General features: G+C 43.6%; 2 protein-coding genes and 1 pseudogene across 2 annotated transcripts; all 3 read right to left on the bottom strand.

The window, feature by feature from the left end:
* Positions 1–934: 934 nt before the first annotated feature.
* Positions 935–2000, bottom strand: LOC149112330 (uncharacterized). The gene is made up of 2 exons (XM_089289317.1): positions 1580–2000; positions 935–1398 (listed from the first exon to the last, which is right to left on the bottom strand). Exons 1-2 carry the CDS (start codon positions 1998–2000, stop codon positions 935–937), a joined length of 885 nt encoding a protein of 294 aa, XP_089145443.1.
* Positions 1922–3247, bottom strand: LOC149112329 (uncharacterized; annotated as a pseudogene).
* An 11500-nt stretch (positions 3248–14747) lies between these two features.
* Positions 14748–16844, bottom strand: LOC149112328 (uncharacterized). The gene has a single exon (XM_089289316.1). It carries the CDS (start codon positions 16842–16844, stop codon positions 14748–14750), a length of 2097 nt encoding a protein of 698 aa, XP_089145442.1.
* Between the last annotated feature and the right edge of the window lie 6536 nt (positions 16845–23380).

Raw genomic sequence — 23380 nt, 5'->3', positions numbered from 1 at the left:
ACACTTGCGTCTCAATAATGTCCAACTGGGCCTTGCGCAACGGAATATATTGAACGTGGAGCGGTTCAAAGTAATGACTTCCATCCCCTGTGCGTCGATAATTGACCTCTCGCAATAGATCCGTGACTTGATTTCCCACCACAGAACTTCCTCCCACGTCAGAATAGATAAACAAGGAACGTGACGTCGAGCCCACCACGTTTTGAAAGGCTTTGTTGAGATTCGTGAAGCGCCAATTGCAAGTAACACTCAGATGAAAAAGGTCTGCTATCAGCCAAAACACAGGCTCACCCCTGTCGTTTTTCAGATCGTGTGTCATCGTTTCTAAATTGGGTACCGTGTCGGTAAAAAACTCTTGACGTAAATTGGGTCCCAAGTCATAATTTTCAGGGCTTCTCTCCTTCAACCATCCCATCTTTAAGGCCAACATTTTATTGATCTTCAATGCTGGTTAGTAATTGGAGCGTACTTGTGTGGATTTGTTATCCGTTAGCAGATCATCTCCATCCCAACGAAATTTCACGTACATTCTCTTTCCATCGGATGCTGCTACCGAGATGGGGTCCTTGGTAATTTAAGATGCGCCTCTGTTCGAAAAAAGTCACCATACTTTTCATGAAACCAACACCATCAATGTATTGTACCACGGCTCCGAGATCTTTTGGATCATAGTGGGCTCTACCAAACTTTAACACACCAGAAGGGTATTTCAGGATCCAATCCATGGTAAATAGGATGTCGTTACCATGGACCAAGTTGGGGAGATGAACTTTCACATCTGGTAGCAAGATGCTGATTAATCCCACTTTCCAAGTCGATCCTTGCAACCTGATGGGGTGGGGTAATCGAATCTTGAAATGATTGCTTTGGTTCTGCGAAAACTCTGCGCGATTGCTGTGACTAGGTAAGGTGATGTAAAACTCCTCACTCATCCTCAAAGCTTTTTCACGTCCTTCTTGTCAATCCAACTGTCGTATTTATCTGACCAACCTTTCCAACGTACCAAGACTTTATTTCCTTTTCGCTTCACGACCTTGTCCACTCGGAATAAATTATCCTTTGACACGTTCACTTTTTGTAAATCTTGTTCGTAAAAGGTACCCTTGAGCAAAGTTCCATCCAACTCCTCAATCTTGTAAGTGGGAACCACACCAGGTATGACACGTTGCACGACAAATACTTCTTCGGTCCATCCTGGTAAATACCCTTTCTTAAACTGTCGGAATTTCTTATTCATTCTCACACTATCCTTTACTTTCAATGACCCTTTCTGCGGTTTTCTGGACAGACTTTTACCGTACATGCGATCCCACACTTCTTTTTCATTCTTGAAATTCACTTGGTTAGGTGCCATGCCGATGGTGTGATGGTAGGATGCATTGTATCCTTTGACCAAATCTGGCAACACCGGTAAATAGCCGAGGGTGTTCTTGACCGTGAAATATCGATACGACCTTTCCTTGAAAGTACGATTAAAACGTTCCACGATACTAGCTTTGGTATCACCACTGGTCGAGAAGTGGTGAATGTTTTTTTTGTTTCATCAAGGCTGCAAACGTACTATTGTAGAATTCCTTACCATCGTCGGTTTGTACGTTGATGGGTTTTCTACCCTTGGCACGTTTCAAAATCTTCTCAAAGGCTTCGGTTACTGCTTTTCCTGTTTTAGTTTTGATGGGTTCCACCCAAGCGTACTTGGAAAACGCATCGATCACCATCAGTAAATAACGCATGCCTTTGTTGTATTTGGATATGTTTTGTATTTCCACCAGATCGTTCACCCATTGTTCATCTATGTTGAACACCAACGCAGGTAAGGTAGGGAAACGTCTCCTTCGGGGTTTGTGAAGCGTGTAGCCCAAATCCTTTTCCAACACCTCTCGCGCTTTTTGGACGGGGAGTTTTAGGGTTCGCGCAAAACTGGTTACCCCACCCAAACTACCCGGTTGGCGAGGGTCGTGATAAGATGCTAGTAACTTGGTGGCTTTTGATTTCTTCATAGCGTCGCTAACTTCAAAATGCAAGCCTCGACGAGGTCTGGGTGGTGTTCTCGGATAGTCAGGAACCACTCGTATGCTTGGGGTTGATGTTTCAGCCACATAATAAAGATGAGAAAACGAAAGACGTTTTGCTTTACGTCTGTGGCTTCGAATTCTTTGAGAGGGTCAGCACTGGATGCAAGAGGAATGACTACCCCTTGTGCATATTTGAGATACGCTCTTTCACACACTCGACACAACCAACACCAATACAAGTGACTCAACATTGTGTCTGCAGCAAAATGAACTTTATTGATACACTTTCAATCCTTTATACAATTTAGTTTACAGTATCAAATGGGTCTTCTTCTTTCTCATAGAGGTCACAAGTGTCCCAAGCCGTACTGGAATATCGGCAGCCTCCCAGATTACATTCTTTCCCTGGATTCCAGTCTCTGGCTAATTGGTAATCGTCTGACTGATACAACCTATCTTTCTCCACAATACAATCTTCACACAAATTTGTGTCCAGCAAGAGGTCGAACCTTTCTTGCCACAAGTCGACTTCTTTGGCCATCTTACAAACCAGTTTGTACAGTTCGTGACAAACTCCTTGGTGCGTCGCTTTAACTGTCATTTCAAACGGAATTCTCACTTTTTGTTCCAAGTCTTCTGTGATTTGCTGCATTGTTCTAATGGGTCTTAACAGAGAAACAAGGGCAACGCGCATCGGATACGCCAAACCTACGGTGGCTGCAAACATGTTGGTATCTTCAGACAACTCAGGGGATCTGTCGCACACGACAAAATCAAAGGCTTTCGTACATCTATCGTACATTACCGCATACCACTCTGAAGTAAAGAGAAACACCAAACCACTACTTTTCATCCGTGGTAGGATGCAGTCTTTCCACTCGGGTCTTTTTTCTTCCAAATCTGTCTCCGACATACTTTCACCGTTCTGATTATAAAACAAAAAGTCAAAGACGAACAGGGTGTCAATCAACGTGTTGGTATCTTCTGGCCATTCTTCCCAACGGACCTTGACTTGACCGTCGATGATCTGCTTCTGACCGTCGATGATCTGATCTGATCTGACTATCGTTGTTCTTGCTCGTGCAAAACTTCATGATGTTTCCAAGATGATTCAAACACTTTGACTGCTGACGGCTAAGTACTGATTTGACTTTTATACGATATGGATGTGACGTCATCTGGTTCGCGACTGGTGTATCACATGTTCATACATACATTAACGTCATACTTTTCCTTATCTGGTCACAAAATCCTATGATTGGTCAGTATAGTGAAGGTGGGAAAACACAGGACGCTGTCAAACCAGTTTGACGGCGTCCTTCACAAAGGTTGATTTCCTTATTTGGTCACAAAATCCTATGGTTGGTCAGAATAGTAAAGGCGGGAAAACACAGGACGCTATCAAACCAGTTTGACGGCGTCCTTGACAAAGGTTGATTTCCTAAGTTGGTTACAAAATGCTGTGATTGGTCAAATATGATGCCATGCTATGGAAAAGTACTGAGCAGTGATTGGCTGATAAATCCCATATAATGTGTGGACCTATTAATTTCTTTACTCGCAAACATCGTTTGGTCTGAGCGCATCCAGAAGAAGAGAGAAGAAAGAATAAACAATATGACAGGAGAACCAGAAATGATACAACTTGGAAGTGATCATGGTGGAGTAGAAGTGCAAAATACATCATGTACCTCTATCCAACCTGGAAATGTATCTCCTTGCCGTTATCCTATCACAAAATCAAAAAGAAAACGAAAAATGGCGGACAAAGATAAGAAGGAGAAGTGGGTGAAGAAGATCAAAAAGGAACCTGAGGAAGGTACAGAAACGTTACTTGATAAATGGTTACATTCGTACAACCATCGACCATTGAGTTCAACGAGAAAAGTAGTGGTCAAGACCATAGAACCTCAACGAGAGACATTCACTACAATACCTTTAAAGGGTATTTTAAAACAAACAAAGTTTAATTCCAAGTGCAAGGTTGATTTTAACTATTTTGTAAAAATCAAGACCATTTTAAAAAATGGTAGACTAAGTACGCGACAAAAGATTCGTTGTCTAGTAGAGGAAGAAGACGTGGAAAAGAGAGACAGTTTCTTCAAGACAAAGAGAAAGCAACAAAAAGAACACATGAGGCAAAGACATTTACTTAGAAGACAAGAAGTTACACCAAGGCGTGTTAGATTAGTAACACATATTTTAGAAACTTTAAAAAAAGTCAATGTTTAAATAATTTTTTTTTCAATAGTGTCTGAGCATATTGATGTGGTGATGAGTAGCGAGGACTTTAATGCTGATGAATTCTTAGACGGTATTACTAAAGAGTGGAACGATTTGCCGAGAGTCGCATCGTCTGCCAACACCTTCGGGAATTCGCCACTACCACCACCACTACCAAGACCAATTACAAGAGTAGATACTGAGATCTTGTACCGTTGCCCACTACACGAGTCTGAGGGTTTACAGAAGAAAAAGACTGTCACAAAGTACGGAGAGTGAGTGGGAGTATTACAAGTGTCCTCTTGCCAAGTGTTTCGTGTCCTGTGGTGTGGATCGTGTAGAGTGTTACATAGACTCGGCAAAACGTCAATTGCACCAGTTCTACCTCGAGAATGAGTTGGACAAAATTCAGTGCTACTGTGAACTTCCCTTGAGAATGTCCCAGTCTCAATCTGAAAAAAACCCCGGACGTCTCTTCTTCATTTGTCCCAAACGTAACTATAAGTTCTTCCAGTGGGTCGATCAAACCCCGAGTAAGAAAGTGAAAGCCTGGTTATTAGAGAGCCAACACCCCTCCAATCACGCAGGTTACCCACGACCGCATGAATTATTCAAACCCGACAGGCAGAATTATGTGTCCAATTGGCTAGGACAATTGCCCTACAAGAAGCAATCTAACCGATTCTGCGATGAGCAGATAGTGAGAGATCACGTGATCTCCGAACCTGGCACCCCCTTTGACCAAGAGTTGTGGGACGAATGTCAAAAGGTCAACATCTTCTGCGTAGCAGACCATCCCGATATCATTGAATTTCCGCGGGAATTGAAAGGGCGTCTTGTCGATCCGAAAAAAGAAGGGAAATCTCGTGAAGACTTGTATACGTTACGCGTCATGGCCAAGGTCAGGGAACAAAATAGAAAAGGTCGTTGGAGCTGCGATTGTTTCGCTGGAAACAGAAGACCGCACGATCATTAGTCTCTCGTGTAAACTAGACCAATCAAGATAATTCACGTCAAGAACGTTGATTGGTTCTAAAAAATACCATAAACTTAACTCTTGAGACATTAAATTTTCAGTCTCGAACAACATGGCTTCTGTTAAGGACAGCTTATGTCTCGTCATAGACTTAGAGGGATTCTTTGTGCAAAAGAAATTTCAAGTGCGTGAAATGGGTTATTACTCTTGGAATAAACACTTTGGACGCCATGCTTTCTTCCAGCCAGCAACACTCAAAGACTTGTCTCACAAGGATAAAAAGACAGTGAGCTTTGCAAAGCATAAAATACACGGACTCACTTATCAACCCCGTTACCAAGAGAGAGCTTATGAGCAAGATCAAGCAGAAATTGTCTTACTGTGCTTGTACAACCAATACAAGACGGGGAAAAGAACTGTGGTAGCCTACAAAGGAGGTCATGTTGAAAAAGACTTGTTAAACAAACTGAACATTCCTTGTCTCGATTTAGAACCTTGGGGTTGTCCCAAATACGAACAGTTAAAACAAACGATTGTAAAACCGTTAGCGAGTTGCGGTTTTCACTTAAATGATAATATTCACCATTGTTCCATGACCGAGTGTCACGCGTTTTGGTTATGGTTTCAAACTTATGTCATGTAAATAATCAGTTTCCACGTCCTGTAATTTCAGGGAAAAAATTGATATTAAAGTTGGTTAACTTTAAAGTTGCGTGATTTATTTGTTTATGTTAGAAACCAGGCTTTTTACTCGGTCAACACGGAAACGAGATTAATGACGTCATTACACCAGGCTTTTACTCGGTCAACACGGAAACGAGATTAATGACGTCATTAGACCAGACTTTTTTTTTTTTTTACTCGGTCAACACGGAAACGAGATTAATGACGTCATTCCTCACCCGTCAAAGGGAGCGGGGCTTCTATTACCATAGATACGTCCAACTCAAGAAAACATTAGAACTCTTTCCCATAACAATACCTTTTGATAAACATCACTCACTGGACGCTCGTGTTATTATTATTCAATAAAAGTTGACAAAGTAAATATCAGACTCTGTGTTCATTTTAAAGCAAAGTTTATTATCAAAATCCTAGTTACAATGTGTGAGCTCTAGTAGCAATGCGCCCGAATTATGTTAGAATCGATGCGCCCAACTTAGGAAACATCCATTGAATGAATTACATACTCGTTATTTAAATGCATGTCGGTTGAAACAGAATACAATTCTATGATTTGATTCACTTCCCATGGAAATAAATAGTAAACAAACTCTCGAAAACGAATGTTATCCCAAAGGTTATTTACATGGCAATTACATGATAAACATTCCCATCAATGTTTTGGATGACACTTTCTAAAACATTAAAAACCGTCACAATGTTATCCGTACTGATGTGTTAGGGAAAATGAAACTGAAACAAAGCAAGAAAAAACTACATTAATATAATGCTTTCTAACCTGTAATCATAAACGTCGCCCTGGTGATACACTATAAAAATACTGCAATAATTTTGAATTTCCTCGGGTAAAACATAGTCCAGAAATATGCGAAAATAGACTCGATTAAGTTCTTATCAGCGTCACAAGTTGCTAATGTTATCATAACATTAATTTGAGCGAATGGTGAATGGATCAGACCATATAAGATTCTCTCCATCAGAAATCGAACATGTTCTGCAGGAAGCGGGTAGCCAAATTCGAACTGAAGAGAAAAAAATCGTACGATTAATGTTTGGCATTCGTAAGCACGTAGCAACAATGTGTATGTGGAATCCTTTTGACTTTGTGCCACGCGCACAAAACTAGCGTCGGTTTATCACTCACTCACTGGACGCACGTGGTAGTCAAGTCAACCTTAAAACTGACATGTATATATATAAAAAGTCAAACTTACCGCGTTAATTCGTCGTTCAAGTCCTTCCCTATCTTGTATCGCTTCTTGAAGAGCGCTTATTGCTCGCTGTCGCGGTGAAACCTCTCTGTTACGAGGTTCATTAAGTTCCACAGGTGGGAGTTCGTCACCTAGTTTTCTTCGGCAGTGGGGACACAGAGGCGAGTTTCTTTCCCATTCTCTTTGACAACTGCGGTGGGCGAACTTCTTGCAGCATGGGAAGCGTAGGACATTTCCTCCGATAATATTGAAACCATGGTTCTCATCGGTCAAACAGAATACACAGTGTTTGTCGCGGGCAGTTTCCGGCACTATTTCTGCATCCAAACCACGTAGCCTTCGGGATTGACGTTGCGCCATGTTTTTGCAATGAAAACTGTAAAATACTCTGGACTTGATTTCACTCGATTTGCGTGAAGTAATATTAGCTAGCGCGACGCTTATTTCAAAGTGACGGATTTTTTTTTTCAAAAGGACGGGTTTTTCAAAGGCACGGTATTTCAAAGACTACCCCACCGTTCATGCCGCCATAATGCACTAATCTGATTGGTTCGACAGAGCGTCGCACTATTCTGATTGGCTCGCTAAACATAGATGGTACATGTCACTCAACTTGGGTGTGCTCATAAAAGATCAGGCATAGTAGAGAAAAAATATTCTCATTCTCACTCGTGGAAAAATGGCGGTCAGTTTTGAAAACGATTATGTTATCCTATCTCACGACCTTGCTGAGCACATAAATGAAAGGCACGTGGATTTGGATAAGGAACTCAATGCATCCAAATTCCTGCGGACGTTTAATTTAACGTCAACTGTGGCCTTTCTGGCAAGAAAAACTTTCGTCGATAGTGACGATTATGAAATCGTCGAAGAAGGTTACAAGACGGGACATGGCCACTATTACATGTACGTATTCAAAATGAAGAAAGTCATCGGAGTCTGTCCGTGGGGTTTTCCCACGGACGAGATTTGCGTTTATTTTTCATGGAAGGAATCGTACGGCGACAAATTCCGCGTCATTACGGCGTATCCGTTCTCCAGAGCTTATCACGTCTTCTTGAAGCAGAGGAAGCAAGGTATGGCCACCTTTTAAAATCCTACAGACTTTATGTAGGTAAGAACCAAACGGCTCTTTTAGGAGCCACCACATTAATAAAAGTCAATGGTCCAGCATGCTTTCCCCAGTTCTTTTAATTTTGTGCTCGAGCACGTGGAGACGCGCACTTATTATTCACAAAATCGATTATCGATTATCAAAACTGCAGCGTCATAAAATTCAGTTTGACAGCGTCCTCAAAACCAGCAATGAATTTGATTGATGAACCACTCTTGGCGGCTGTCCGTTCTATTGAGAACGCGGACCAAGACAACGATTCTCAAGAGGTAATAAATATAACTTGAAATTGGAGTACATGTCGGGCAAATACAAATCCGTACCGTTATTTTGAAATGGATCGTTGAAATTGAATGGAAAAGATAACTTCATACTTTAACTTACATGATTTAATGAGACCTAAAATTTGAAGACGGCTAAGGACTTTGAAAAGAAATTATTTTGATTTTGAATTAGGTCACTGAAATTGAATGGAAAGGATAAGCCTTTGTGCTTTTTAATACCACTACATGTTTTAATCACAACCTGGAATTTCAAGGAGGGTATCAGCATTCAATAGAAGTTCTTTTGATTTTGAATAGTCACTGACAATGAATGGAAACGATAATGAACCTTTGTGTTTTTTATATCAATACGTGATTCAATCAGACCTGGAGGTTGTAGGCGGTTACGGTTTTTGAAAAGAAGTTCTTTTGATTTTGAATAGCTCGCTGACGGACTTGGAAACGTTCTACCAGTATAACACAAGTAACACTGGACGGATTTACAAGGCGGTTACGGTTTTTGAAAAGATGTTCTTTTGATTTTGAATAGCTCGCTGTAATCCTTTATATCAGGTCTGGAATTTGAAGGCGGTTACGGTTTTTGAAATGAAGTTCTTTTGATTTTGAATAGCTCGCTGACGGACTTGGAAACGTTCTACCAGTATACCACAAGTAACACTGGACGGATTTAGGATAAGCAAAGCTATAGCATTCGCCCGATCGTATTTTATAAACCTTAAAGTTACAATGGAACCGTTACTCCTAAATTTAAGTTTAGCGCGCGATGCAAATAATTTGTCCCATTGGCCGCGGGGATAACGAAATTTGTATACGAGTTGAAAACTTAACGCAAGAATGTGACAATGGACTATTATCTTAAACGTTGAATGATTAGACTCTGTTAGCTTAACTGGATAGGCTATTATCTTTTAAGGCGAATTGAACGGACGCTAAAAGACTAATGAAGGCATTTGTTTTCATGCGAGTTGTGTAATTGTTATTCATTTACAGGAAAATTAAATTAACAAACTAAGTAAACTTTTCGGGTGGTCTGCGTGTGTGAATGTAATTATGATAGATCAATAACGTCATATGTTACTTGATTGGTGGTTGAAAATATGATGTCGTTTTTGTGCAATATGATTGGATGATGCAAATGTGCTGACATTTCCTGTAATATGATTAGTTAACGACACCAATAAAGTTGGGACTCGCTAGATAGAAATCATTTGCAGATGGTGGACTGTTGACTAAACTTTTGTTTCTCTGGATAAGATTTTCGCCCCATGTCAAGCCACTTTGAGGATATAAGCGATGAAGAATTGTTGGAGGCCATTATTGCTATTTAGAATGGACCAGAAAACAGTTATTTCCAACAGGTAAATTAAATATGTTGTAACAAAAATACATTTCGTGTACTTAATGTGTGATGAACCGGGCTATTTATTTTATTTTATATTTTCTCTTAGATTCTTGACGACTCTATCGATGATACGATTTTGTCAAATGTCGCCGAGGCTACAGAACGTCAACTCACTAATCAAGAACAAATGGGGGGAAGTCTTGCTACCACAGAACCTGGACGCTTCGAATTTGTACTCAAGCCGTACGTAGATAGTCACAGCAAAAAAATGGGCGTTAGAGAGCGTCACTACACCTCCAACATTCGTCAGGTGTGACAATTTATACCTCAACAAAACTTGGCAGCAGCAATTGCTGATGGATTACATAGAACAATCCAAAATTTGAATCTCCGAGACAGGATACCAACCGCTGATCGTGTCTACTTCAATTTAGCCAGCAATCGCTTAGTCAACAGCTATGCTTATCGAGGGTTACCGAGAACTTACGAGAACTTTGAAATGAGTGATTCGTTTCAATTATCTTTTACACACGTTCGTACATCTCCTCGCGGTAGCGGTCAGAAACGAAAATTGAAACCTGGGCATTCTAATCCAGAAACTTTCAAACTTTTGAAAGGTTCTGTCATCAGTATCGATAACAAAGATGAACTATGCTGCGCCCGCGCCATTGTGACAGCTAAAGCTAGAGTGGATGATCACCCTAAATGGAACAGCTTCAGAAGAGGTTTCTCTATCCAGAGAGATGAAGCAATCAAGCTGCATATAGAAGCTTATGTAGAAATGGGAAAATGCGGTTACGAGGAACTCACTAGATTTGCATTGATGCCGTCCTTGAACAATTATCAGCTCTTACTTGTGGACGCTACCCGCTACCCGGCCTCAGGAAAAACAATTGGTACTGTTGTATGATAATGAACACTACAATGTGATCACTACGTTACCTGGGTCTTTGGTAACAGTTATTTCTGCGCAAGGTGTCTCAAACCCTACAATAACGAAGGTCAACACGCCTGCGAAAACAACCCTGATCATTGTTCTTCCTGCTTACAAACGGGATGTGAGGACTTTACAGAGGCCAGGTGTCGTAATCAACCACCAGCTACACCCTGCGGATCCTGTAAGCGGATGTTTTATGGTGATGTTTGTTTTCAAAATCATCTGACGAAATCCTACAAGGGAAAAACCGCTGACTCCAAAAACATCAGTGTTTGCAGCCAACGCCGCAAATGTCGTAGCTGTAAAAAGTTGTTGGTGGGTCTCAAGAAGCAACAAGAACATGAATGCGGTTACATAGACTGTCCCTCTTGCCACGAGTACACAGAGGCCGCAAGCCACCGATGCTTTATTCAGATACCTAAAACACCGGAAGAGCTAACCGAAGAGAAAAAAGAAAAAAAGAAGAAGAGAAAGAAAAAGAAAAAACGCAAGCGACTAACCGAAGCCGAAGCAGAGGATAATGGTAATGATGACGATGATGATGATGATGATGATGACGATGAAAAGCCTCCCATTCTCGATTTCTTCGATACTGAGGCGATGCAAGACACTGGCAAACACATCCCTAATCTTTTAATAGCGGAAACTGAGGATGATAATTGTCCACTCCACTTCAAAGGTGAAGATTGCATTCGGGATTTCCTGGAATGGTTGGATACGTTAACTGAAGAAGACACGCGCAATGTAACTGTTTTGGCCCATAACTTTTCTGGCTACGACTCCTATTTGGTCATGGAGGAATATCATCGCCAACACAGGGTCCTCAATCAAATCAGAAATGGAGCTTAACTTCTCCAATTAACCTTTGACAATATTAACTTTATTGACTCTCTGTCATTTTTTCAAATGCCGCTTTCTGCATTTCCAAAGACATTCGGATTGACAGAGTTAAAGAAGGGCTATTTTCCTCACCTGTTTAACACGCCTGAAAATCAAGACTACGTGGGACCAATTCCCGAGAAAGAATTTTACATGCCTGAATCAATGTCTGTCAACAGCCGTAAAGACTTCGAGAAATGGCATGATGAAGAAAGAGCTGGGAATGTAGTGTTCGATTTCCAGAAAGAATTACTGGAATATTGCGAGTCGGACGTGAAATTACTGAAGGAGGGATGCCTTACTTTCAAACGGCTTTTTGAAAAAGAGACAAAGTTTGACCCCTTCAGTCATATTACTATAGCCTCGGCATGCAATCGAGACCTGCGACAAAACCGAATGCAAGCCAACACAATTGCTTCCGAGCCTCTCCACGGTTGGCGACTAAAAACAAATCAGTCGAAAGTTGCCATGGAATATCTACTGTGGCAACAAAGTCAGATCAGTGGGAGAATTCAACATGTTGGAAATGATGGGGAATACCGTATCCCCAACAGTCGCTACACCGTGGACGGCTACGATGCAACTACGAACACCGTCTACGAATTTCAAGGTTGCTTTTGGCATGGCTGTCGTGAATGCTATCCCAACAGATCCGAAACACACCTTAGATTAGAGCACCGCTGCACTGCCGACGTGTATCTCTGCACCCAGGAAAAACTACAATTCTTGCGTGACAAAGGTTACAAGGTCATCGGAATGTGGGAGTGTGATTGGCGGAAAATGAAAGAAGAAAGGCAGGACATCAGGAACTTTGTAGCCAGCCTCGATTTAGTGGAGCCACTAAATCCCCGTGATGCCTTCTGCGGCGGACGAACAAACGCTGTCAAACTCTATCATCTGGCTGACATCGCCTCAGGATAGAAGATTCATTACTATGATTTTACATCTCTCTATCCGTTCATTAATAAGAATGCTGAATATCCTGTCGGCCACCCTGAAATTATATTTCAGCCGGAAGACACAGACATCCAAAATTACTTCGGGATTGCCAAGGTCACAATCTTACCTCCAGAAAAACTGTGTCATCCAGTACTTCCGCTGCGTGAAAATGGTAAACTAACATTCCCGCTATGTAGAGCCTGTGTACAAGAAGAGATGGAAAAACCAATGCTACAACGGTCCTGGGTTTGCAGTCACAGCGACAGTAAAAGACAAATTACAGGTACATGGTGTAGCCCCGAACTGAACAAAGCCGTTGAGAAGGGCTACAAAATAACTTACATTCACGAAGTGTGGCATTTTTCTGAAACGAGGAAAGGTCTCTTTAAAGACTATGTGAATACATGGTTAAAGATTAAAGAGGAGGCAAGCGGCTGGCCAGCTCATGTAGGCGATGATCCCGTCAAACAGCAAGAACATCTGAGATCCTACAAAGCGAAAGAGGGCATCGAACTCAACCGCAACAATATTGAAAAGAATCCCGGCAAACGTAGCCTTGCAAAAATGATGTTAAATTCCATGTGGGGGAAATTTGGCCAGCGCACCAACAAAACTCAAATCAAAGAGTTCGGAGATCCTATGAGGTTCAGTGCATTCCATGAAAGTGATGCAAATGACATTTGCTACGTGAGTGTATTGTCTGAAGACATCGTTGAAATTCACTATAAACTGAAATCGAATGACGAACCTGTCTCACCAAACCTCAACATTTTCATCGCTTGTTTCACATGTTGGGCTCGACTTCGTTTGTATGCAGCTCTGGACATGCTAAAAGAACGAGTACAGTACACAGACACCGACAGCGTTATTTTTTCCAGTTTACCTCATGAAAACAATCCTCCCCTTGACGACTTTCTCGGTGATTTCAAGGACGAGTTGGGAGAAGACGACTTCATCACTGGATTTGCGTCCGCGGGACCGAAAAATTATGGTTACCTCACGAAGAAAGAAAAAGAAGAATGCAAAGTGACGGGAATCTCTTTAAACAGTGAAGGTAGCAAGCAGTTAAATTATCAAGTGTTGCGGCAAAATGTTTTAGACGAAATTCAACGCCCTCTCGAGAAAACGCGACAAACTGATATTTACAAGCCTTATCACATCGTCCGAAACTCCAAAGAGTACTCACTGACCACAGTCACTCAGACGAAAAAGTACCAGCTTGTGTACGAAAAACGAGTGATAGATCCCTACACCTTCAAAACATATCCCTATGGCTATGAAAAAATAACAAATGAGGACGTGGACATGATTGAACTGTTGTGCCATTTGTAAACACTTTTGTAAATAGTTTCATTCATAAGTTGAGCGCAATCCACTAGGGAGTTGCACACGGCTCTGTCCTGTAATTTTAGGGAAACCTTTGATATTAAAGTTAATGGTTAACTTTAAAATTGCGTGATTACTTTGTTTATGTTAGAAACCAGGCTTTTTACTCGGTCAACACGGAAACTAGATTAATGACGTCAAGGGGGGCGGGGCTTCTGGTTACCATGGATACGTCAAACTCGAGAAAACAATAGAACTCCTTTCCATAACAATATTTGTCAAATCCGTTCTGGACTAGCCCATACCACTACTGACCAGACCGAAGTAACTGGAGGTGTCGGTGCCTTCGGGTTGGTGAATGATGACGGGATGACCCACGGGATAGGGACAGTTTTTGTTGGTCCAGGGGTAGAGGGATGTGAAATCGAGGTAATGGACCTTTTCTCCGTTTTCGACCCGATGGTAAAGTTTGATGGCGTTGGTACGACCACCGTAGAACGCGTCTCTGGGTTTGAGTCTGGAGACCAGGTCGAGGATTTGACCAGGCTCCGCAGGTGCTCGTCTTCTTGCTTGAGTTGTCCCCATTCACATTGCCACATGACCACTACACTGCAGCCAGCAGCCAAGAGACTGTCTTCTTTGAGTTTGGTGGCTTCGTAGACGTCGCGCATAGTCTGATCGCACATTTTGTGACGTGTGCGGTCGCGGTCTGGGTTACACTTGGGACATCCGTGCCAGAAGCAACCGTGAAATTCGTACACGATGCGGGTGACTTCGTCATACCCGTCCACGAAGAAGGTTTTGTCTCCGCGTAGGATCACGTGTTTGCCTCCATTGAGGGCGTGTCGAATGTGGTGATCGGTTTTCGGTTCAAGTAGGTCAACCATTCCAGGGACGCGAGGGAATGCGGTTTGCCTTGCGCATGGCATCCGGCGATGGGTTCCGAAGCGATGGCGCGTTCTGGCATGTGTTTGGTGTGGTAGAAGAGATTGCAGGCGGAGGCGATGGTGAGACATCGTTGGAGAGGATTGAAGCCGCTGATGGCTTCGAATTCTTGGCAGAATACTTCGCAGGCACCTTTGAGTAGCAGCAAATCGGATTCGCGGTAGGCCACGAGTTCTGCTTGGAAATTGAAGATCAAGTCGGGCTCGGCGAGTTGTTCGGCATACCATCGTTCCAATTCTTGCGCTCGTTCGGTGGACATGCCTTGAGGGTCGTAGTGTTCTTTGTCGGGTAGAGGTCCCACGTAATCCTGATGGTCGGGGGTGTTGAAGAAGTGGGAGAAGAAACCTTTCTTTTGTTCGACCAGTCCGAAGGCTTTGGAAAAATTGGCCAAAGGCATTTGAAAAAAGCAGAGAGAATCTTTGAAAACAATGTCTCCTCCGTTGATGGACAAAGACAGGATCTTGGCACCATTGACCACTTGCTCGGGCACCACGTATTGTTGGTAGAGTTCATCCAGTATCAAGTAAGAATCGAACCCTTGGGAATTATGGGCTAGGACAGTGAGGGTACAATCCTGAGCTAAAGCTCTCAACCAATCCAGGAAATCTCGAATGCAGGTGGTGCCTTCGAAATGAAAGAGTGTGTCGCAGTTGGAAATGGCGGCGCACACCAGGTTGGGGACGTGTACGCCCGTGTCTTGCATGGTTTCGCTGTCCCAGTACACGAAGAGATGGTCTTTGGTATGCACGCTACGCGAACCGTCGGCCTTTCGTTCTCTGGATTTCAACAATTTTCGCTTTTGTTCTAACTTGGTGGGATTCTGTATGTAGCATTGGTGACGGTAGAGATTGTGATACTCCTTGCAGGAGGGACATTCGGCGGTGCCGCACACGTGACGCGTTTCCATCTCGCGAGGTCTGAGTACTCTGTTGCACTGAGGACGCTTGCGTGGGGAACTGCAGACATTTTTGATTTTTTTGGCAGCGTCGGCTTTGGTTCCGTCGATCTTGGAGTAAGCGTAATGATTGGCCAAACACTGTTCTCCGAAGAAGGCACGGTGACAACGAGGGCAGGTGTGTGTGGTGTTGCCGGCGCGACGATGATTTTCACACTGGGTTTGACAACAAGCGGGACATTTCTTGCCGTTGCAGGGATGATGAGAGATGTCGTCAGTCTGGTAACTTTTCTCACACTCGATACAAAAATTGGATTTTCCTAGGAAGGCAGAGAGGAAATTACAACCGTGATAATGTTCACCCACTTTGATGAGGACGATTTGTTTGTCACGTGTGGGGCCTTTGAAAATGATTTGATATTTATGATCTAGGGAAAGCACCGCGATCTGGTGATCGCTGAGATGACGTTGGAAGGTGTGGAGTTCGGCTAGACCGCAAGGTCCTTCGGGGACACCCGCAGCCTGATGGAGTGCCTTGCCCTTTCTTGCTTGAGCGGGTTTACCTCGTCGTAGGTTGACGTAGTCGGGATGTCTGCTGCCTAAGTCAAAGTACGCTTGCATGGTGACGAGGGCCCGTGCACAACAGAGTTCGTCGTCGTTGTTGATTTTGATGACGCTCTTTTCAAGATCGAGTAGCTTGTCGAGCGCTAAGCTGGCTTTGCAAAGTCGCTGTTTGCCGCTACCTCGTCCGGGATCTCGGATGTATGAAATGTGTAACGAGAAGGTGTCGTCCAATCGGAACTGTTCGTTGGAGTTTAACATCTTGGAAATTTGTTGCATGATTTCTTGGGCCCTGAGATCATTGTTCATCCATTCTCTGACGCGCATGCGAACCGAGTGATAGGAGTGTCTCAATCGGTTGGAATTGATGTTGATGAGAAAGTGATCGTTGGGATTGACTTCTGGATCTTGCAGGACTTGCTCTCGTATGGCGCGTTGGAGACCTTGTTCTATTTGACGCGGTAAGATTTGTCTTTGACGGGTCGAGAGAGGTGCGGCGCCGCCACGTTGCATTAATCGTCCCACGTAATTTCTGTGTCTGACGCCTAAATGGCGAACGCGTCGATCCAAGTGAGGCGTTAAGAGAAAATCGAAGCCTTGTTCAATGTCATCCAAATGATTGGCTAAGACGGCGTTGTCTTGGTCATCGTCAAGGTCGAAATCGTCTCTCTGGAAGCGAAATATGATGAGACTGATGGGGTGATCAAAGTCGACTTGGTTTTAATCGTGTGAGTGGACCAATGGTAAAAAAGTACTTTTTCAAGACGTGAAAAAAATTTTGTTTGCCCCGACCAGGAATCGAACCTGAGTCTTCGCGGCCACAACGCGACGTCTTAACCACTAGACCATCGAAGCATGAGGTGAAGGGATCGACGAGGTGACGTTTACAGGGCGGGTTCCCGCCCTTTTTTGATGACGTCACGACTAGGGGATACCCCCATCCCCCTATCGTGACGTCACGTTGCGTGTCTTGATTCCGCGTGTATAAAAATGGCACACCTTGGCGATGATTGCTGCAACTGATGAAGCTTGAAGTGAAGTTACCGTCGGCGAGTGTGACTGTGGAGGTGGACAATTTTGCCCTTCTTGTACTTGGAGTGGTTGTGATTGAAATCCTGAAGAACAAGTAGAGGTGAGTCTGGATGAATGCTGTAAGAATGCAATTTGGCGACGGTACGGAAATGAATGTCATACCCCTATGTGTGTTTTGTCAACGAGTGATCAAGATTGAATTGGATATATGGGGAAAAACCAAGTGTTGTGAAGAAGTGTGTCACGTTCGTTGTTTTCGAGATTGCATTGACGAACAAATGAGTCGTGGACTCTGTGAAGAAAAAACGTATTGTGTTCTTTGCTATTCGTTGTGTGCGTTGAGCCCCGTCATGTCTGATCTTTTGTAGATCATGCATACATTGAACAGATGTAATGGTAATGTAAGATGGTGCCTTTGGCTTTGTGGGTGAACGAGTGGAAGGAGAAAGAGAAAGAAAATTGTGGGAGTTTTTTGTACAGTGACTTGATCAACCTGTCAGGTTTCATCGGTGTGGTGCTGGATGACATTGATCGTTTGTTCCTCGAACAGCAGCTGGGGTTTTTGAGTAATTTGGATTTGAAAGATTTGCAGAAGGATGTGAACTGGGCTCTTAAAGCCTACAAAGACTTATTTTCATTTTCTGTGTTTTTTTAGAAAAAATGTTAAGTCAATGGGATCGTCTTCCGATCGAAATACAATGTTACATCCTCGATTTGAAGTATCGACAGGAATGATTGGACGTGTTAACGGTGGAACGAAAGCGATTGTGTCGACAAATCAGATCATATCATGAAGTGAATCATAGATGGAGGATAGGTCGTGTAATTTGTCGCCCTTATTATTGTTTTATTTGTAATGCCTTTCATATCAAAGTGTTTCGTTGTTATCGCGATCAACGCGTGTTGTTAGGTCATTCTTTGGATCATGCTAGATCCAATATGGCAGTTATTAAACATCGTCTGTTTAGTCGAAGAATCCGTTTTGTTTTGTAGAGAAAAAATGTTGAGCCAGTGGGATCGTCTTCCGATCGAAATACAATCTTACATCCTTGATTTGAAGTATCGACAGGAACGATTGGACATGATGACGGACCAACGAAAAGAGCTGTGTAAATTGATTCGATTGTATTATCGCGTGAAATGTAAATGAAAGCTAGGTCACGTGAGATGTAAACCTTTTAAGTGTTTTATTTGTAATGGAATGAGATAGAAGTATGATAGGGCTATATCGCCTACTACGATCTTTCATGAAAAAGTGTTTGGTTGTTATGATGGACGAGAAGTGTTGTTAGGTAATTGTTTAGAGCGAACGATAGATTTCATAGATGACGTTAAAGAAAATCTTACGATCTTTTTTCCTTAGAAAAATGGATCTTAAGACCAAGATGAAATTGAGTAGAGAGATTGATAGCTATTGGGATTTGTTGCCTTGGCACACCGTGTCAAAAATCGTCAATTTGAAGATTAGCCAAGAATATTTAGACGAGTTGGAAAGAGAGAAAAGAAAAAAGTTACATCGTCAAATTGTCAAATTATATGAATTGAAAATGGTGTGGGGGCTGGGTTCTGTGGTTTGTAAACACATGAAATGTGAACACAAAGCGAATACTTATCAATGTGAACATATGAAATTTTATGGTAGATATATTGATGGGGAAGGTCGACCTAAAGAGGCTTTTTTGGCCTTCAATTTTGATAGAGCGATTCGACGTATTAATCATTTGAAATCGTTCATTGAGTATAGGAGCGAAACACCAAATCGTTTATTTTATGACATGCGCGATAGTTATAATATGCTAAATGTAGTGGATTTTTATATTGGACCATGCTAGGGCGTCGTCCCAGTAGGGGAAAACGACACATGTCCCGCTTGTAAAAAGGTATTGATGTTATTAAAAAAATGTTTTTTCAGAACAAATGGCTTCGTTTAATCCTGTGGATCGCTCCATTCGATATGTGGTGTGTTCTCGATCCGAGATGAAAGACGGTGAAAAGCTGTTCCTGTTGGAATGTCGTAAACAGGGGGTGCACAAGACCTGTCTGAGGGAACGACCGAATGGTCGACGCGTCGTTTGCCCCCAATGCCGTCGTGAGACCTGTGTCCACAATCACGTGATTCAGAAGGATTACTTTTCTGAGAAGGACATGGATCTCATCGACTTGTGTTTCTTGAAACATCAAGTGGTCTCGCGCATTCCTATGACGGAGAAGGAGATCCGGGGGCTACGCGTGGCCGTCAACGTGCCCGGCTTGAATGCCTTGCGATACGTGAGTCATCGCATCTTTTTGACGGGTCTGGTCTTTTGGGCGCCTCTCAAGAAAGGGTTGTACTGTGAGTGGGAGGATGTGGCCGTACGCCTGTCCCTGGGTCTGACCTTTAATAATCTGTCGGAGATGCGTTCCCGCTACGATCTGCGCGTCGAGAGGGATAAGAAAGGGGATGCCTTTCACCATTATTTGGATCACTTGCTGGAGTGTGCCATCCACGATGAGGAGGTCGTCATCAGGGCTTGCGTGGTCAAGACCTACCGCTGTCCCCATTGCCCGGAGTGTCAAGGCTTCGTGTCCATTTTTGATAAGGATCGTATGTCCGATTTGGTGGCCATTGCCAATCGCAGTTATTTTTACGCTCGCATGGACAAAGGGATCTATAATAATTTTAGAGTCGCTTATTTGCAAACCGAAAAGAAGAAGAAGAAAAGTCCAAAAAATAAGTGGACGCATGTATCTTTAATGTGACAAACGTGATTAAAAGTTACAATTTCCATCTTTTCCTGGCTTGCATGATTCTTTTCACCACCCTTTCCGTCATGGTCTTTCTACCGGGTAACTTGTCGATGGCTTTGATCATCTTGGTGTCGGCGTTCCACTTGTCCTGTTGATTCTTGGCTCGACTGTAATCGATGTCGTGTTGTTTGGCTATTCGGTCCAAACGATTGATCCCAGGATCTCCTCGGGCCAGTCGTTTTCTCAGTTTGGTGCCCGGTCCCATGTACTGATACCCTGGCCAATGAAATTCCAACCCCGTCTTACTCAACAGTTTCTGAATGTCGAATCCATAGCCGCGTTGCTTTCTTCCAGTCCTGGTCTTGTTGGCTCTAGTCCGTGTCATATCCGAGCCGTCGTCTACTGGGTCTTTCCCACTCTTCCCAAGGCTTCAGACGTTCGGCTGCTGTCGGTTTGCGCTTCTGGGGTTTCTTGGCTACTTTCTTGGGGCTGTAACCACCCTCTTCGTCGTCAGTGTCGTCTTCAATTGATTTGGGATCTAGACCAATGCCCTTTAAAAAGCCTTTTTTGGCTCCACTCAAAAGGCTTTTTTTCAAACCACCTGATTTGGGTGCAGGCTTCTTACCACTTGATGGGGGTGCGGGCTTTTTACCGGTCTTGGATATGGGTCGCGGTATTTGACTAGATTTGGCTTCCTTTTTGATCCCCGACGGACCAGCCACAGCGGGTGTTGGCACCTCTTTCTTGATCCTGGGCGTGGTGGGGGTTTGACTTTTGATGACTTGTTTCAACAAGTTTTCCAAGGGACTGTCGAGGGCTTCTTCATCAGGCGCGGGGCCTCCCACGCCATCCCGTGGAGCACCTCCAGTCCGAATTCGTTTGGTCAATCGAGTTTGTTCACGAGCCAAGGGTTTGGCCATCTTGACGGCAGTGGCATCGGAAATGTTGGGATTACCCAAGATCAATTGTTTTTCGGCTGTCAGTCGTCCTGCTTTGTTCAACAGAGCGCTTTGTGAAATCTGTCCTTTGTAGTAATCTTGCAAACGTTCGAACTCACTGACCGGAACCATCATGACCTCTTCCGTAATACTGCAAAGCGGTTTCAAAACAGTCTTGCCAGTAACGGGGTTCTTCGCGGGTTTTTCCAATTTCAGTTGCAGACTTTTGATCGTCTCGTCGGGGTTGGCGCAGGTCTTACACAAGATGGTGACGTCTTCCACGTCGTCTTTGACTCGTATGCAATCGTCACACCTGTTGCCGTATTTTAAAGCCAAACATTCTTGTTCGAGAGCCCGACACTTTCGAAACTGACGATCTTGGACTACCTTGAGTTGTTCTTGTCTGAGATTGGCTTCTTCTAACAATTGAATGAGCTTTGACAAGGTCTCTTTGGTTTCGACCAGTTTTCTATTCTCGCTCACGTGTTCTGGTACCTAGTCGATACCCTGCAAGAGGTAACCGTCTGCGTCTCGAGTCTTTAACGACATACTCGGTAACTCTCTTTCAAACCTTGCCAGAATCCACTCCCTTTCTGACCCAACAGATGTTGACGCCTCCTCTTCAGGGAATTTCTGCGCTTCCCCACTTCGCACAACACGTTCTTATGTCGTTGAAGTTTTCGAAGCGTCTGAGGCTTGACTGGAATTCTCTTTTTCAACAAATTCAAGACCATTTCACTGACGGCATTGATCTGGTCAGCGTTGGCGTGTTCCAACAACTCTTGACGTTTGAAACGATTGGCTTCTTTGAGAATACTGGTCAGGAACGGACGTTGTCGCCGTAATCGATTCATCGTCTCTTTCTGAGTCGGTAGTGAGGGGTAAAGTCTTTTATGTCTTGAATCGCCTCCACCACTTTCACACCAGCTGGAACACGGAACGTTGTCTTTCGTTTTTTCCTGACAGGTTTGAGGGCGGTTTGAAAGGGTATTTTGCGAATGGCACTTTCCAACTTGCCTTTGTTCTTTTAAATCTGTTTGTCCAAAAACTTCAATGGACCACCCAGAGGACCTAGTGCTCTGAAGAGATCTCCACCTCGCTGCGGTATCTTGGGTCGTGATAGCTTGGATAGCTTACTTCGTCGTCGCACCATTTTGAACGTTGGTTGAGTGAAGACCAGGCTTTTTATCGCTTTTTATACAGCCAAGGTTGTTTGCGATGTCGATAAGTACTTTGAGCGGCGCCTGTCAAACCCATGGGTCGGTAATCCTTGCGTTTTCCCAAGGTGTAGCCCATTTTAGCTGCCCTGGCAAAGATGTTCCCTCCACTTTGTCGTTTCTTTCTCTTCTTCTTACCGATGGCTATCAAGGCTTTTTGGGCCCCGTAACTAGCCGCTCCGGAAGCCGCCCCCAAGCCGACAGCTTTACCCAGCGCGATGCCAGCAGGCACGAGAGCTGCCAAAGGCAGGACACCACCTTTTTGTTATTTCTTCTGACGTCTTCTTCTCTTCTGCATCATGAGCGCGATCCCCGCGGCCGGTATGAGGGACGCGGGTAGGTTACCACCCTTCTGTTTCATGGCGAACAATGAACCCTCATACGCCTAGGTCCTCTAATTTATGCTCTTTTTGGTAGGGAATGTAACGAAATTTGAGGTCGTACTGTTTGACGTACGCGTCCTTGATGGGTTGGGTCAAATCCGTCATGGTGTCGTCCATGGTTTACAATTTGATGAGGAAGCCTTCAAACTTATCCAAGGGAAACCCGCGCACGTAGGTTTTCAGTTCGATCAAGGTCTTTTCATGCGTGGTGAAAGCGAAACGACCCATGTCCATCTTGATGGAAAAATTCTTGAAATCATTCCATCCCTTGACCAAGGTTCCTAAGGCAATTAAGATGGCCACGACGACATGTTGTTCCCAAAGCACACCTATTATCATGCTCAAGGCCATGATGAGCAAGGCCAGTCCGTTGAGAAAACAGAACCACATTTTGAAATAGTAAAAAATTTGTTTTCGATACCACCATTGTCGATGATAATATTTGTACAATCCATCCAATCGTGACAAGAATTCCGCTTCCACACTATTTCTGTAAGCATCGTTGAGTAAACTGACGTCGATCGTCATGCCTATTCAGTTCGACACACTGGTCGAATTACGAGTCACTTGAGGTCTTCCTCCGTCTTTGTATGTGGTAGTGATGGTGTTGGTGGTGGTGATACCGGCGATACGTCGTCCTCGAGCGGTTTGTCGTTGATCGTTCAACAAAATTTGCAATTGACGTTGTAAACTGTCTTGATCCATGCGTCTGGGTGTGGAAAGAGCACTGCTTTCGTCGTCATCGTCGTCGT

Source organism: Orbicella faveolata, unplaced genomic scaffold, assembly GCF_042242905.1.
Source record: "Orbicella faveolata isolate gen_17 unplaced genomic scaffold, um_ofav_v1 contig_2, whole genome shotgun sequence".
In the NCBI taxonomy this organism is placed as follows: domain Eukaryota; kingdom Metazoa; phylum Cnidaria; class Anthozoa; order Scleractinia; family Merulinidae; genus Orbicella; species Orbicella faveolata.
Note: the sequence above shows the minus strand (reverse complement) of the source record. Positions and strands in the feature narration are given on the sequence as shown.